The sequence below is a fragment of the Myodes glareolus genome, chromosome 25, assembly GCF_982192425.1.
Source record: "Myodes glareolus chromosome 25, mMyoGla1.1, whole genome shotgun sequence".
Classification (NCBI taxonomy): domain Eukaryota; kingdom Metazoa; phylum Chordata; class Mammalia; order Rodentia; family Cricetidae; genus Myodes; species Myodes glareolus.
The window spans coordinates 7,016,261-7,034,357 of record NC_142050.1 but is presented as its reverse complement, the minus strand read 5'-3'; the positions used below and the strand labels follow the sequence as shown (position 1 = coordinate 7,034,357).

General features: G+C 41.5%; 1 protein-coding gene across 1 annotated transcript in view; it reads left to right on the top strand.

Moving 5' to 3' along the window:
• Col28a1 (collagen type XXVIII alpha 1 chain) overlaps window positions 1–18,097 on the top strand; it is a 159,892-nt gene that overhangs the window by 86,303 nt on the left and 55,492 nt on the right. The window contains exons 24-27 of the mRNA XM_048448926.3: window positions 2,140–2,208; window positions 2,582–2,650; window positions 14,809–14,877; window positions 16,377–16,445. Of these exons, the coding sequence (XP_048304883.3) occupies window positions 2,140–2,208; window positions 2,582–2,650; window positions 14,809–14,877; window positions 16,377–16,445 (276 nt within the window). The remainder of the gene's footprint in view (window positions 1–2,139; window positions 2,209–2,581; window positions 2,651–14,808; window positions 14,878–16,376; window positions 16,446–18,097) is intronic.

Sequence of the window (18,097 nt, the reverse complement as noted above, 5' to 3'; positions counted from 1 at the left end):
ATGGCAAAAGTCTATTTATAAAATTATTATGAGGTGTCCCAAATAAAATTATGTCCCTAGTCTTGACCCAAGACACTTCCTAGATTCATTGCCTTGCTCCTGGCTGTGACCAAATACCCAAGAAAAAGCAATTTAAGGTCAGAAAGGTTCCATTTGGCTCATGATGTAGGAAGCAGAGTCCACCATGGTGAGGAAACCATGGTGGCAAGAATTTGTTCACATCTTGTCCAATCAGGCAGCAGAGAAAGGAGAATACTGGTGGTCACGGATCCTTTTCCTTTCCCCCTTGTATTAAGTCCAGACCCCAGTTCATGAGATGGTGCCAATTCACATTCAGAGTGGGTCATTCTTCCTCAAGCAGACTCTCTGGAAACTCCCTCAAAGACAAAAACATAAGCCTGTCTCCCTGTGATTCCAAATCCTGTCAAATTGGCAACTTACAGTTAGGCTAGGAGTAACTAAGTTACCATAATGTCCCCAGGAGAGAAGGCAAAGACCTGTAGGGAGAGAATGTGTGCCATGTGTGTCTGCACTCCCTCTGCTGAGTACCAGCGGCTGGCTAATCGCTTCCAGCTGCTGGTAATATATCATTGGCTTAGAGTACAGAAATAAAAACCAAAAGCAAAACTGGATATTTTTTCTTTTAAGCTAACCAGGGAGCATTTAATATTTTATTTATTTGCCTGTTTCATTGATCTTCTCCTGTCATAGCATGGCAGAGATGGCGCCTTATTTGGGGAAAAGTCTCATACAGGAATGGCCAGAATTATGTTGAATGTAGTCAGAATGGCTTAGCAAGCTGATTCTGGCAGCGATCATCTCCTGTTAGGACGTACCTTGATCTTGCTCCCTATTACACTATGACTTTAAGAAGTCATCTTGAGTTTGTGCTGGTGGCAAAAAGTGCACTGTTTTCATAAGTGGTCAAATAGTCTCTGAAGGTGACCCTTTTAGGCTAGCCACATAAACCCCAGACTCTTGGGATTAGCAAGGAAAGACAACTGCCGCCTTCATGGCTTTCAAACTAAACTTCACTTTCTTGGTGCTTAAACGTGCTTAAAAGCCCGCAGCTAGCAGCCTTCCCTGGTCAGTCATTCACTCCTTGTCAGGAGTTGGTCTCGGTGGAGAGCTGGACCGAGGGCAACGTTTTGGGTTGGGATAATCACAATTTGATCTCAGAATTTGCTTGTGTGTAAAGGAAACGTTTGAAGGTACCATTTGCTTTTCCATTCACGACAAACAAAAGTTGACCTGTTACTAGAGTTTCCACCTATTGTAAAATAATAATAAATAAACAACCTACAGCAAAGACAGCTTTCTACCAAAGCCAGCGATGGGTACAAAGGCTTTAGCGATCACAGTAAGAAATTGCTGTGGTGTGTTACAAAAACACTGTTTTAAATACAGGTCTGTGAACTTAAGACACCTTCCAAAAGATTCTTCAAGTCCTTTCTGTCCTCTCCTCCCATTTTACTCTACTCAAAATTTTTTGAATTTTTATGTGTAAAATCAAATTGCAAGATGCTGCTGTCAAAAGAACAATAACGTCTCTCCCTGGCGTCTGTATAGGAGTGGATGGCTGCTAGTTAAAGCCACAGTGCTGAGGTTTGCAGCAAATAGTTAGGCCCCTGCTCTGTAACTCAGCCTGTTTGAATCTCCATTTGGGTGACTCAGTGTTCTGTCATTTTGGTATACAGGGGAAGACAGTAGACATAGCCCAGTCTGGCAGGCTCTTTGTATTTGACAGTCTACAGTCAAGTCAGTTATGTATTCTCTTTTAACCCCCACAACATAGTACTTCCTAAATTTTCTCATGTTTATATTTCTTCCTGATTTGAGATACATTAAGTGTTTGTACAATTTTTGAATTACAATATTAACAAAAGCTGTTTTCCAATTCCCATGAACCATGTTTCCTATAGAAGACTTTGTAATGGTTCATATATTCCTTACTTACCCAATGTCTCAAATGAATGGGACTTTTGAGGAGACAAGGGACTGGTAAATGTGGGAGGATATTCTCCAAAGTTTACTTTGCCTCGTCAAATCCATCTTTGTTTCATTGAATTCTTGTTCAGCGTAAGTTCTACTAGATGTTTCATGCTTTAGTACCATGACTTGGTATTGGAATTTTTGCAGGGTGCCCAGGGCCCTCGAGGACCAGTAGGTGCTCCAGGACTCAAAGGTGATGGCTATCCTGGCGTGGCTGTAAGTGTGGTTGTGTCTTCTTTTTCATAGAGATAATTTAAAATTTATGCATATTAAATATACACATTTAGGCTATAGTATGATAATGTGATGCATATATAATGTAATGACCAAATTGGGCTTAATTGGCATTTGTAGTTTCTTTGTATCGGGAACCTTTGAGCTCTATAAGCTCCACAGCCAGCTGTAGCAGTGATGAAACCTTTCTTCCCTCCGTGCCACCCTCTGTGTCCCTCCCTCCCTCTCTCCCTTTCCCCCTCCCTACTTCTCTTATTCTTTTTCTCTCTGCCTCCCTTCCTTTCTTCCTTCCTCCCTCCTCTTTTCTGAGCATGCTAAAAGGATGCTTATTCCCTCTCATACTGTGTCACCTCAGGGACCTCGAGGAATGCCAGGACCACCTGGACCAATGGGCTTGCGTGGTGTGGGAGACACTGGAGCAAAGGTAAGATTTTTCAAGTAGGACAACAATGCCAGTTTCTAAGAAAGCACTTACAGGGAACCTTGGTAAGTGTGGTTAATTTTTATCTGACACAATAGGAGAACAGTGATGTATAGAATTATTGATGAGTTATTCACTCTTACCCATGGATTTTGGATTTCCTGGAAAACACGCCCATAAATACGTTGATTGACTTCCTCTTCTGTACCTGGTCTGGGTTCATCTCAGAGCCCTCGTCTTTCCTTCCACCCCGCTCTTTGCCTAGCTTCTCATCCTGTCCCACAGCTTCTTGTCCTATCTTTATGATGCTGACGTCCAAGTCTCGAGTCTTCCTTCCTTAAGCTTCTTCTCATGTATCTAATTTCTTACACAGATCTTCTTTCAGTTTCTTATAGAGGTCTTTAACCTCATATGCGAACCAGAACCTCTAATTCTGACCCTGTGGTGCTATAAAGGGCAGTGCTGTGTAGCCCAAGAACTTAGTCATTATTGGTCCTTTCCTGGCCATGGCTTTTTTCCCCTTGGCTTCATTCTGGCAGTTTCATGCTCAGAAATCACCTGCTGTCTGGATTGTTTCCTTTTGCAGCTTCCTTCAGACAAATCACCAACATGTCTGATATCAAGATGGCCTCTCCATTGAGTTTGACCCTTCCAGATCTGCCCTCCCACAACTTCGCAGGTTAGGTGGCCATGGAAAGCCGTGAATCAGAGTAAATGCTGTTCTTATTAGAAGTACTCTGGTGGCTTCTCTGATCTTGGAGTGAAGTTCAGCAACCTCTCCCAGCTTTGGGGGCCCTTATGACCTGATGACACAGCTTCTGCCCGTTTCCCCTTTTCCTGGCATCCAGTCACACTGGGCTGCTATCTTTGCAACTCTCTCATGCTTTCTGGGTCATGACCAGATCTTAAGGCCTCAGCTAGTATTTTTCCCCAGGTTCCCCTTACAATACATCACCACCTCCCTGTACATGTGTCTCATGTGTAGACTGGATCACTCTCTGGGATTGCTATGCTTATTTATTATTACTGGTGCTCTCTTGGTTCCATGAGATGTAAGGTTTCTTGTAAGCATCTTCTTTGTAGTCTCTGCTAACCTCTTGACTCCAGAATTAAGTGTTACCACTCAGTCCTAAAGTCTATTGAGTGAATGGGAAGTGAATGAATAATCAGGGGCTTTTAAGGAGAGAACTTTGTTTTTGACTACTCAGCTATTCACTTAGCTCTTTCATGCTTCTAAGTCATTGCAGAAAGATGATATGTGTGTTTAATGCTAACTATTACCTTTCTTGTTGTTGTTCTCACTACTGCAATAATTAGCAGTGAGAATGCTTGTGTACTGCTCCCCTCTGGTGCAGCGGGTCCTTGTGTACTGCTCCCCTCTGGTGCAGCGGGTGCTTATGGACCGCTCCCTTATGGTGCAGTAGATGCTCTTTTCTCCTGCCAAACCTAAGGAGAACAAAAGAGTAAAGGTCCATGGCAATAATGAGCATCTGTAAGAGCTATTTTCACATCTGCCCCAGATGGAATTCTTGGGGTAACTGTGAGAATCCCAGTGAGAGGTGTCGCTGAAAGTGCCCCAAAATGCTATATGTAGAACTTGAGATGCTCTGATCAAAGTTTAGGTGGTTTGAATCAGATCCTTGAAGAAGTCTTAATGTTGTCAACAAACCATACTGTATTTAGACATTAAGTCATTATTTTAACACATAGCATCTATCAAAACATTAAAATTTAATAAAATAGAAAGATTCAGTATATAAGTATCATTACTTCCTGCTCCAAGTGAAACATTGGTAAACTCTTTTGTTATTATACTAAATATTTCCCTGCAGGAAGCAGAAGCTTATTTCTGTTTAAAATAAGATATGAAATAAAATATGTTAAATCTGTACTTGGCTGTGTTTGTGTTGCAATGGAAACATATGGCCATTGATATTTTCAAAGAGTAGCTAGTTATGAATATTTATAAAAGTATTATATTAAGTTATTATGTTACTGCTTCATTTTTAGTGTTAATAACTACACAGATAAAGAACATTTGAAATTTAATCCTTGTGAATATTCTCTGTCAGATTATTTAATATGCAGACTAAGGTATTTTCTGAATGATTTTGTATACCACATTCCTGCAAAAATCTCTTGTCCTTTCACATTTTTAATTATTTTTGGCAAAAATACTAAGAAAAGTGTTCTTACTTGCAAAATCTTATCCTACCTTTTTTGATTTTAGAAGTAGCAAATGTGTTTCCAGAAGGCATACTGTGAGCAAAATTCATCTTGGCCTCCAACTTGCTTCCAGCAGTAGAGGGTGAGAGGGGAGCCCACCGGAATCTACCTGTTTCATCCTTCCTCTGAGCTGCCTTTGCCCTCTCTGCTTTGCCTTCTGTTTCTTCCTGTGCAGAGTGTGTCAGCCAAAAGAGTTCATGTTGGAATCAAAGAAACTTTTAATCATAGATTTGAAAATAAAGACAATTCTGGAAACAGATGCTAGCTTTTAAATAATGTTCAAAATCATCTCTCCTTTTGCATAGAGGCCCTAAGTATCATCCGGCCTTCCCTTCTGGAGAAGACTGTGAAAGCACGCATATTCACAAACACATATACAGACACAAAAGAGGAAAGTAAGGGAGATATTTTGAAAGAGTTGACTTTAAGTTAACTTCATCCTCCCAATAAAGTAGAGATCAAATCAGCAAAAATTGTCAATAAGGCAACAGAAGTCTAGTACCCAAATATGTGACAAATCTTTCTGTTACTTTGAGTTAAAATATCAGAGAATCTAGAGGGGTAAGAATCTAGAGGGGTATGTGTGTGTGTGTGCGTGTGCGTGTTCATTCACATTTATATCCTGATATATGTTTTTCATTTAAACTCTGTGTAGTCACCTTAAAGCCTTGGCCTTAAGGCATGAACTTGCAAAACAAATGTGTTTGGAAATGAGGAAACTATTAAGGTTGATGATTAATTTATGATGGTTTATGTGATATTTAGTTAAGGTCACATATGTTTAGCATATGACACAAACATTAGAATCAAAGCTTCTATGTTTTAAAACATATTAAAACCAATGCCTGGCATCTAGCACCTTGTGGAATTCTGCTTTCCCCTAGTGGAAAATGTTTATAGACCATCAAATTTTGGCAAGAATTTCTGAGTTATTTCAAAATTCTTATAAACATTTTCAAGGACGGCAGTAGATGTAGGGTTGAAGGTCTACCTGGAAGCACGCTGGGAAGGGCCAGAGCACTGGTCTCTTTCCGAGGGGAAAGAGCTCATTTTGTGTCCTGATGTCTCAACCCACTTTGATGGAAGTCATCCTCAGAGACCCAGCCCATCGCTGCCTGCATCCCTCCACTGAGCCCTGAGAATAAAAGGAATCCCTGTTGTTTGAAGACAGTTTTGAGGCGCTTTCAGATTCCTTTCATGGGCTGCAGCTAAGTCATTGCTCTTAAGTCTTGACCTGAAAAGCCAGGAGATGAGAGAGAACTGACCCTCAGAGAAGTCCCCATCTTAGAGTTTGATTCTGGCTTTATTGAAATAAAATACTGGGATGGTTCTCTGAGCTCCTGAAGCGCAAAATCATCTTGCCTGGTCCTCTTGTTCTGTTAGTGCCAGGAAAAGTCAAGGTATCACCCAAACCTGTGAAATGTTTTTATATAGACCAATCCTTCAAGCCAACCTGGATTTAGGGGCATTCCAAAGGCTACTTAGCTATCAAGTAGTTGAAAGAACATATGTGGACAGAGGGATTATTGGGTTATTATTGTTTTTTGAATTGTGATAATGGTTATAATTAGTATTTATTACCTAACTATTCCTAAAATATTGCATTTTGAGCATTTCCCCTGTTTTACAGAGGAGAAAATTAATGATCAGAGATTGAACAATTTGCCTCGTTACAATGTAAACATGTCATAACATGTGTGTTTTGTGTTTGGGAGGGAAGCTATGAATCTGATGAGTGACAGACTGGATGGAGGAATAAGTTAGAGGAGACAGAATGACTCTCCAGACCCCGGCACTCAGTCTCTAATGTTGTCCGTCCTCTAATCACCTTGTGCTGTTTTGCATGCAATTTGGTTGTTATTCTTCTATTCTAACTTTTCTATCATCAAAACCCAGATTGTGTAAACTGTAAAGATAAGCACAAACACAACCCAAAAAGTGTTAAACATTGCCCTCAGACTTTAAATATTGAGTATTGTAAATACATCCTTTATTTGACAAAAGTGGCCCATAGTAATAAATTAAAATGCAAGTCTATGTGAAATTCCACTGAGTATCATTATTCTAAAAATGTTCCCAGAGTCTGAATTGCTTCTCTGTTCTCTGCAATGGCTCACATATGTGCATGCTACCACCAAGTCTTGGCAGAATAGAGGGCCAATTCACACACAGATGCATTAGGAATCTGGGGCTTCCATCAGCAGATGTGGCCTAGACAAGGAACTCTTGAACGGCCCAGACAAGAAGGGCTAGTTAAGGATGCAGGATTTGGAATACTAATATTAAGAATTCAGGATTCCAAAGCAGACTAAAACCCACTTCTCCCTAGTAATACTCAAATCAGAGGAGGCAGGGAAGTGGGGCTGAATCTGGGATGGCTTGGAGGATGTATATGATCAAATTACACGGTCGTGAATTTTCAAAGAATTAATAAGATTGTATTTTAAAATGCTAAGGAATGGGCCATAAGTTCACAACAGGAATAATTAAAGTCAGAAACATGAAGTTTGAAGGGTAGGGAGTTTGACCTGAAGGTTTCTGAAAATGTCAGATTCAGGACCTGGGAAATTTGATGAGGTAACTTTTCAAGGCAGTTCCTTGAATCCTTGAAAGCTGAGCTGGCTCTGGCTGCCACAGCTTTACATACTGCTTTCCTCTCTGCTTGCTGTTTTCCGGGGTTTCATTCCTCTTCTCTGGCTTGCCCATATCACTGCAGCTCTGAAGACAAACACTACCCAGGTTGCCTTCTAGACCTTTTGTGTTTTTAGTGATGCAGACTGTAGGAACTTCCTCTGGTGAAGAGGTACAGTGAATATGTATAGTGTGTGTGTGTGTGTGTGTGTGTGTGTGTGTGTGTGTGTGAGACTCTTCTTTCCCTCTTAGGGCCAATATTGCTATCCTTGTTTGCATGGTTTTGAACTCGACTGACTAAGAAAGACTTTCCGTTTCCTAGGAGATTCTTAGCACCGGAAAATCACATGCTCAGTTTCAATGAGCTGATTTTGAGAAAAAAAAAAAAAAGAAATTACCAACAAATCTCAAAATTCTATAGCAAGCATTAAATTTAGCAGGAACTAAGGGATCAAGTGTTTGAAGGTGGATATTAATTTTAGAGAACTTGAAATTTAAAGCCCGGAAGACAGCAAGAAGGAAATGCGATAGCAATTTGAAAAGCTGTGTTTTCTGGATCCCTTTGAATTGTTTCTGTATTCTCATGGTGATCATGTTGGTAGCTGTCACTATTTCCATGATTGCATACTGGCCATTGGTGAGAAGGGGCAGAGGGATATGGCAAGCATTAGTTAATCAATCGTTACATGACCCCTATCTAGGTGTCTGAACAAGGCCTCTAAAATTTCCACGGACACTCTGACAACACGTGAGTATAGTACTCATGAGTTACTAACCCACGGCATCTGCCGATATCATTCATAGTGCTCTGTTCGTGGAAGCTGAAGATGATGTAGGAGGGTCATCTGTCTGTTTGTTACTTTCATTGGTTAATAAACTGCCTTGGCTTTTGATAGGACAGCAGCTTAGATAGGTGGAGTCGACAGAAGAGAATGCTGGGAGAAAGAAGCTGAGTCAGGCAGAGGCAGAGAGCTGACGCCATGCAGCTAGCCACCAGGTCAGACATGCTGAATATTTCCCGGTAAGCCACCACCTCATGGTGAGATACAGATTATTAAAAATGGGCTAAATCAATATGAGAGATGTAGCCAATAAGATGCTACAGATAATGGGCCAGGCAGTGTTTAAAAAATACAGTTTTCGTGTAATTATTTCATGTAAAGCTAGCCAGGCGGCCAGGAGCCGGGCGGGACAAAAAGCAGCCCACGGCTCCTTCTACATGAAGACATCATAGTTACAACTTAATTTTATTTAGGACCCAGAAAGAGAGAAATATTAAACAGATGCTAATCATTGCTTTGACTTCCGCCTTATTTTAAAATTCAACGTTCCTTGGTTTTATCATTTAGGGACCTTCAGAGTGTCATTTCTTAAATAATTTTTTCTTTCCTGACAAATGGCATGACTTTGTTCTTTATGGTTGAAAGAAATTCCATTTTGTATTTATGCCTCATTTTGTAAGGAAAACAAAGATGTTCTCCCATTCTGTAGGCCATCCCCTGATTGTTCCCTTCGCTGTGCAGGAACTTTCGGTGTCACGAAGCCCCGTCCGTCAGTTGCTGGTGTTATCTCCTGAGCAGCTAGACACTCAGAAAATGTTTGCTTATGGCTACATCATGAAGTCTACTTCTCCTCCTCTAATAGTGTGAATAATTCTTAAGACTGATGTTTCCCACAGTGAATTCAGTTTAGTTTTTGATATTCCCAAACTCAAAAAGTATGAGATCACTAGATGCACAACTGTGAGTTGCTTTGATAGTCCTCTCAAAAATGGCAGGGCCTTCGTCGGCATAACCAAAGGAAGAGAAGGTCAATAAAACCTTATTAATGTGTATGTGTGTGTAAAGCCAGCCTAGCAGGTTAATTATTATTTTATGTAAGTCTTATAAAATGTGGGAAGCACAGCAGTGTGCCATTGTTCATCACTGCTGTCTCAGAACCTTTGCCGTTTGTCAGCCCATGACCTCAGCAGGTCCTTTAATCCCCCTGAGACTTAGCGTCCTCATCTGGGATCTGTATGACATCTACTTTACAGGGTCACTCTGACAGATGCATGAAGTGATGCCGTTAAGACATTTAACATGAAAACATTCTAATTATCAGCCATCATAGCATGTTATCACTCCACCGAATCAAGTACATTGACATCATAGGCTGGGTGAAAAGAGGCACAGAGGACTCTCTAGATAGGTGATCTGGGGTTAAATCCCTGCAAAGTTTGGGGTACAGGTGATCTGGGGTTAGATCCCTGCAAAGTTTGGGGTAAACCACAGAATCGAGGAATGGCAATAAAGGGAGGGACAGTAAAAAGAAAGCCTTAGCCAGCTGAGTATTTGTACAGGTGTGTGGAGCTTTCATAACCCAGGAAGAATTTTTATAACTCAGGATATTTTGCTTACTTTTATATGACTAGCTTGATGTAGGAAAAGGGCTTTCACAGTCGCAGAGCTATGGTCTCTGCATTAAATAGCAGCCGGAGGAAGGCTCTGGAGACGATGGCCTTTTATATCTGGTTTTAGAAGACATTAAATGGGAAATGGGCTCAGGGAGTCACACCTGGCCCTGAATTTCACCAAGCTACATAGGCTTGGACATGTCATATGTCTTCTGAAGCCTTAATTTCCTTATTTATCAAATGAAATAAGTTGATGTTCATAACATCACTAAGATAGTGCCTGAAACTACTTGCCGCATAATAAGCTTCATAAATGTTCATTATTATTCATAATGATATTTACATTCTAACAGCAAAAATTTGCTGATGAGAGAAAAAAGTACATTTGGAAGTGGCTCGTGATTCTCCTTTCTTCTGTAAAAAAGTAAAAGTCTATGACCAGCCTAAGAACTTGCCTGTTTTTAAAGGAGTCAAAATTAACCTCTCTGTAAGGTTATGGTGGCTAAAGCCCTTCCTAACTCATTCTCAGGAACAAGTGTGTATCACTCCTAAACATGGCCATTCCCAGTGACAATGAGAGAGCACTCCCCCACCTTGCATCCCTTCTGTGGGCAAAGAGAAGAGGAGCCATCTGAACAGCTGTGTTCTCCAGGGAGTCAAGGCAGATAACTGTGGAATTCGGACTGTGTGATTACAAAGCCTGTGTTGTGGTTACAAATAGAAACCCCAGAATTTGCTATTTTGTTCCTTGCCTCCTAGTACAAGGGCTCCCTCTGCAGGCTCTAACACCCTCCAACATTACATGGCCAATTAAATCCATTATTAGAGAATGGTACTCTATCTACGGACAATAAGCCTACTCTTAGAAAACGCCATAGGTAGACACACTTGTGCTTAGGTACCATTTCTGCGCTGTGGCAGAAGCAGTGGTGTTGAGTGACAACATGAATCTCATACAATCCTCTGTCTTCCATACCCCAGATGTCAAGGCTTGCAGGGGACTCTTGGCCCAAGGTCCAAGAGACATAACACATTTATGATATATTTTCTCTATCATCATGGTGAAATGCTATACCTGTCTATTTGTAGCTCATAGGATTCCTGATATTGTTGTCCATAGAAAGTATACTGCACACGTATGTATGTGGGCACACGTACATATTCCTTTTTAAATTTCATGCATTGGTGTTTTGCCTGTATGTATGTCTGTGTGAGAGTGTCAGATCCTCTGGAACTGGAGTTACAGACAGTTATGAACTGCCATGTGGGTGCTGGGAATTGAACTCAGGTCCTCTGGAAGAGTAGCCAGTGCTCTTTACGGCTCATCCCTCTCTCCAGTCCCACATGTACATGTTTTTTTTTTTAACATGATCTATAAAAGTTGAGAAGACACTTTTAACCAAAACCACAAGGAAAATACCATGCGTTAAATAGTGGCATGTCAATTTTTTTCTTTCAAAGAATGAGATTAAAAAAGACTATGCCTTCATTTACAACTCTTTTAAAAATTATATGACATTTGGTACCTACCAAGAACGCATGAAACCTGTGAAAATTCTGTCTGTGATGCTCACTGTCTACCCGTGCACCTCTCCCCTGTGGCCATTATTTTTAAAAATTCATTTCAATTATTTATTCTTTTCCTACAACACTATAACAATACTGACTCATGGTCAATGGTGAGGTTTTTGTTGGATATCGTTCATGAATTTAAGCAAACGTTGTTGAAACCATTTATTGTAGCATTTAAAAAGTCATGTGACAAGCTTTCGCATACTGCTTACACCTCAATTAGCAGTATGCAGGCTGCAGCATTTCCACTGTACCCCTACTTCTCTCTCCGCTGCCTTTTTCTGAAGAAAGCCCCAGACATCATTCACATCAAGATTTGATATTTGTCTCTCAAATAAAAGAATTTCTTTTCAAAACAGAGCTGTAGAACTACTATAAAACCTAAACACACCAACAATTCCTTATTGTAGCAAATACCTAGTGTTCAAACTTTCCAGTTTGCCTCATGAATTTTTTTTTGATTGGTTGTTCAAATAAGTTGGGTCTGCGTGATGCCCACACATTGCATTTGGTTGAGGTATCTTTCAAATCTCTTGAGATCAGTTTGTTCCTCCTCCGCCTGTCCTTGTACTTCCTCCAGGAATCTGTTGCTTGTATCCGAGGCATTTGCTGACCCTGTCTTTTATCCTTACGGTTGTGGTTCATGTGTTTCTCTCTGTGTGTTTATAAACTGTCGGGCATCGCTGCCTGTTCAGACTGAAGCCAGGTCCAGCTTTCCTCAGCCACATCATTCACAGGTCAGGTGGTGTGTTCCACAGAGGCGGCACAGTGTGTCCAGCCCCATCTTTACTAATCTGTCTACCATATCCTGGGACAGCAGACGTGATGAGCAACCCAGGAAAGGAAGCCATCAATCACGTCTATTTGTATAGCTTTATTTCCTGCTGTTCCTTTTTGTCGGAGGATATTAAAACCCTGACAGATAAAAACCCCATCTCTCTTAAGAAGCAGCAGAGAGGTAGATCAGCCGGCTGCAGCTGGAGGCCCTCACACAAGACAGACACTTTTTTTTTAGGGGTGTTTCAGAGGCTCTCAAGAAAGGACAGGTCATAGAAATGTGTCTGACACAGAGTATTCATATTCTCTGGTTCCAGCTCTTTGTGTGAGACTGATCCTTAAAGCCGGGGGAACTTGAAGTCACTCAGGGCTGGCATCCAGTAGGAGAGAGGTGTTGAAGACATGGTTAGCACCCAGAGCCTCAAAAGCATGCTAGTACTAGGCGGGAGAGATGGAGCTGTGTCATGTGGACTTTTTATGAGGAAAACTGAACGAATGTCTGCTCATTCCAGGGCCAGCATGGTGACAGAAATAAGTTGTTGCGTTCTGGTGCAGTTTGGAGCCCCAGTGAGTTTAGCAGGGATCCAGCTTTCAGAGTGTGAATGAAGAATTATTTACAGGATCCTGGGCAACTTGAGGATGGCTATACCACCGAAGAAAAAATATCTTGCTCTCAGCAACCATGGCGAAGACTGTCCATAAATCCTTTGGAAAGATGGGCAGAAATGAGCCAGAAAAAAAAAAGAGCTGTAAAATTATCCAAATTGTTTTAATTCTACCTTAACACATAGTAGAAAGACAAAGATCTTGGGACATATAGGTCCAAAGCCTATAAAATAAAATGAAAACAATAACTTAAAACAATTAAATTTTATATGTATACTGTCTTACCTGCATGTAAGATCGTATACTATATGCTTGTCTGGTGCTTCCAGAGCTGGGAGAGGGTGTCAGATCCATTGGAGCAGAGTGGCAGACAGTTGTGAACTGCCAGGTGGGTGCTGGGAACTAAACTAGGCTCCTCTGAAGTCATAACTTGTGCTCTTAGCTGCTGAAACATCCTTATGGCCCCTCCTCTTTTTTATGTTCATAGCTTTATAGAAGCATGTCTCTTCATAGAATGCCTCCTTTTGGGCACACGATCCAGTGAATTTTACAGTAAAGTTTAGTTTACAAACGTCTTTGCAGATCAGCTTTAGAACATTTCCTTATCCCATAGGATCCTCCATGCTTATTTATGATGAATTCATGTTCTTAGTTCTGGCCTCAGGCAACTACTGGGGTATTTCTGTTTCTATATATAAATATATAAAAATCTATATAAATTTATTTTTTTGACATCCAGTAATTGGAATCCTACAGTCTGCCCATATCTATCATCAAGAGCAGTGCTTCTGAGCTGGGTTCGTATTATAGCACAGATCTATAGTCTGTTTCTTGCAGGATTTTGTCTACTCATTCACCAGACAATGGATATGGGGTTCTTTCTAGTTTTGAGCTATTATGAATAATTCTGCTAAGGACTCACATTTGTGGGGCTTTGGGTATAATGTGCTCTTCTTTTCCTGGAATTTATGCTTAGCAGTGAAATCACTGGGTTGGGTGGTACATACACATTGGGCTTTTGGAGAAAGTGCCAAGGTTAGAGGGTTACTGCTCCTTCACCTCTCCTCAGCCCAGCCCGCGTGCGAGTAGCTGGGTGGATCTGCACAGCTTTGGTGGTTTTCTCTCTAGTTACAGAAGGAGTGTAGTGAACTGGCGTTTACCAAGTGACCGCCCTGTGCTAGGCCTTGTGGATCACTCTCTCATTTCGCTCCTATTCGTATGAAGTGTAGCTATCATTTTCCACAGTCCTGGTGAATTTGCTGAAGTTCAGAAGAATTATTTCAATGGGTCAGCCTGACAATATAGGATTGGTTGAGCATTAAATGCTATCAACCTTGAACTTTGCTAACATTATCTTGACATACAGAAATTGAAGAGTGGAGAGAATTTTATTTGTGTCTCCTTAACAATGCCATCCCAGGAAGATCTCATACCTGCTCTACAGCGTCACACCTTGGGGAAGCAGCAAGATCTTCACAGAGTTTACCGTGAATTCATAACCACTCCTGTGGCCCAAGTATCACAGAGTCAACCTCCAAGTCAAGTAGCTTTATTTGAGTTGAGGCTGTGGCCATAGCTCTTTGTGGCTACTTTTTTATCTTCGTATTTCCTTTACACCTCTGTTTCAAAGAAGCAGTAATTACTTTTCCAAATTCTAGAGAAGCAAGTTCTGAAAGAAGCACACATTAACTCTGCTGAGAAGTTAATTAGCTGACTGATCTGAAATGGAATCCTTTATCAGGAAAGTGTGCACACGTGACAAGAAGAAAGTGAAGTGAGCAGGGAATGTCAAAACAGTGACTGATTTAGGTGAAGCTGGCTCAGTCAATTTCTTAGAAAAATTCATGGGACTTTAAAATTTGTAAATTGGTCCTTAAAACGTATATTTAACATGGAAAGTTTTGTGTTATAAGTGTTTTTAATTGGTAACTTGTTATCTGTTATATCTTTTCAGGGAGAACAAGGGGTCAGAGGCCCTCCAGGTCCTTCTGGGCCTCGGGGCATTGGAACCCAAGGACCGAAGGTGAGTCCTCAGGTCTCATGTGTGTGAGCAGTAGGTGCCAGTTGGGAAATCCCTACTTGGAAAACCCTGAGCAAGAAATACTCTCAATTCAGAAACTTTGAGCACACCTTGACCACAAATAGTGAGTCTATAGCTGACTCCCTGTAATGAGCGACAGTCAAAATCCTGGTGCCTTCAGGCTTCTGTAGGTGTGTGTGAAACATTCTGAGTTTAGATATGGATCCCACCTCCAAAGGAAGTCACTATATACAAACAAGAATTGCAAAACGTCTAACAACTCAATTTTGGAACACTTGTCACCCCTAGCATTTCTGAGATGGGACAACCTAGCTTTAACACCAGGCCACTCAACAGCTCCTTCATATGAAGCCTTCATTTAGCCTTTTCTGGATTATTGAGGAAATCTTCTTTATTCATGTCTTGTGACCGGCAGTATCTTTAAAACATTTGCTTCCTTTACAGAATCAGAAAGTCAACGTCTCTCAGTACAATTGTGAAGTGTTCTAAATATTTCCAGGTTTCTCAAGGCTGTGCCATTTCACCAGGAACACACCCTATGAACAGGACAGCTTCCACACATGGAGTTATTGCAATCAAAATGTTCATATTTTTGTGAATTCAAAACCGTATATCATTGCATTACAGCAACCTTTATAAAGAAAGTCATAAATATACTGACTTTTCTTATAGAAAAAAATATTGTGTGTTTTGATCAATATCCCCTGACACTATGGGTGTTTATAAGCAAATACATGCTCATGTGTATGCAATCACGCTGTGTTGTTGTGTGTGTATACACATATATCTTCATGTATATACAAGCACACATGTCTGCCAGTGTGTGGTGTGTGTGTGTGTGTGTGTGTGTGTGTGTGTGTGTGTGGTGTGTGTGTACATGTAGAGGAGAGAGGCCAGCCTTAAATGTCATTCCTCAGAAACTGTCTACTTTGCTTCAGAGACAGAATCTTTCATTGGCCTTAACTCACCAATTTTTGCCAGCTGTTGAGCCCCAGTTTTGAGATTATAAGTACCATGCCATGCTTTTTCATGTGGGTGCTTACATGACAGGCACTTTATGATCAAGCCGTCTGCCAGCCCTTCCCCTGACTCTAACAGTATTCCCAGTGAACTGGCACTCCATATTAAAAGGGAGCAGCATGTTGTAGCCTGCACAGAATCTGGCCTCAGTGGTATTTGAACTTGGTGTGGGCAGCCTGGAGTGGCGACATCTAGATTTACCAAGCAGAAGTCCCTGGCCTCAAGGAAGCTACTCTTCCTTGCCTCTTTACCTACACTTGGGTTAAATATAAAAGTTTGTTTGTAAGCAATTCAAGTGGCCTAAGAACATTTAGAACAACATGGTCGTAAGTGAAATAGGAACTATCTTATGGCAAGAGGATCCTAATCAGCTAAATTAATAATGAAGCCAAAAACAGAGATATGTCCATTTTCCCCTCTCTAATCTTCCTATACTTTGTTGTAAATTTTTATTTTCATAGGGTGACACTGGGCAGAAAGGCCTGCCTGGCCCTCCTGGTCCCCCTGGTCATGGATCACAAGGAATTAAAGTAAGTGAATCTGATTGCTCTGGAATCATCTCTCTAATCAGTAAGGTAATGAGGAGAAAAACATGTGGCTTCATTACAAGATACAGATTTAGCGAGAGTGTCACAGTTAGAATTGCACCCAGGATTTAGAGACAACATCCAGAAGTGGAGAAATGGTGCAAAGACAGTCCTTGTAGACACCAACCACGACACACATTGCTTGGAGAAGCGATGGACAGTTCGGTGGTTTAAGAATCTTTGGAGTCTCGCCTAACAGTATGGTCTCCATCTCCCTTGAAGCTCTCTCTCTCCTGCTTCATCTGAGGGCTCTCTTTACAGCCCTAGGGACAGGACTTGGGAGGTAGGCCATTAGGCTGGGGCAGTGGTGGGTGTGAAGGCAGAGGGAGTGGGCCTTGGGGGTTAGATTGGCAGAATTTAGGGTTGTAGTTTGCAATGGGAGCCTTAGGAGCGTCTGGGATAACACTGGTACCCTGGCATGGAGGGCTGAAACTCTACTCCGTGGTAGAGCCTGAGAACGTCCCAAACCCTCCAGGCGCTTCTCCTGAGCAGCCAGAGTAGCCATTACCACGCTTGGCCCCAGGTCTTTGCTGCTGGAATCCATAGCCAGCTTGCTTTCAAATACTTTGTATTTGCTTAGGAGTAATATGTTTATCTAATGAGGTGAAATTCTCAGGGTTTCCCTGTATCTGAGTAAAAATGCTTCAACAATTACAAACCAATTGCTATGTAATTTCAGATGTTCACTTTTATGATTTAAAGATGAGCAAAAAGGAAGAAATATGTGAGTCCTCTGGTCTTGTTACCAACATGAGCTCAGTTTCCATGTGCTGCAAACCTATCACCTTCACTTTTAAACTCAGGGTCCATTTTGTCCCTTGTATTATCTGGGGTTTATTTCCTGTATTCACACTGGTGCACCTTGGTTTAATCTTTTTTGACCAAGCACGACTCATCTGTCTTTGGGCCCTTTCTTCTGTCCTTCGGGTCCATGCTCACATCTACCCTGAGCAAAACTAGGTCACAGTGTCTGGCATGGCATGGATACAGCTCCAAACCCAAACTGTCAAACCCCATATAAAATCCTGTAAGACGAGGTGCTCTTCCTCCACTTAGGGCTGTGACCTTGCTGCTTGTCAGGCTAAGTCACAGAGCTTCCTTAGCCATGTTGGTTTGCTGGTTTCCAGTTAGCAGCAGTGCTTAAAGCCTTCCCTGAACATGCCTTGCTCATTTTTCTGACCCATAGTTAGACCATCTCCACAGACAGAGAACTCAATGATAGAGTTGGCCTTTGAAGACAACATACTACGTGGAAATTTTCTTCACTTATTATGACCATTTCCCGACCTGGTTCTCTCGCTTTTCTAAGAACTTTGGATCAATGAAGCTTACACCTGTGGTTCCACCTGCCCCAAAGCCTTGATGAGACCTTGGTCAATACTGGGGCTTGAGCTACGTCTCGCTTTCCTGTAACTTCTCATCTATAGGGAAGGTAGGACCAAGGCTCCAACCACAGAAGAGGCGGCTGCAGCTTCGCTGTAGTGCGGAAATGTTGGATCCTTAGTCATGAGGCGGTAGGACATTCCAATTGAGAAAACAAGCAAGGAGCAGAGAAAGGGGACTCTCCCTAGCTCTTCAGTCTGCTCGGGAGTTAG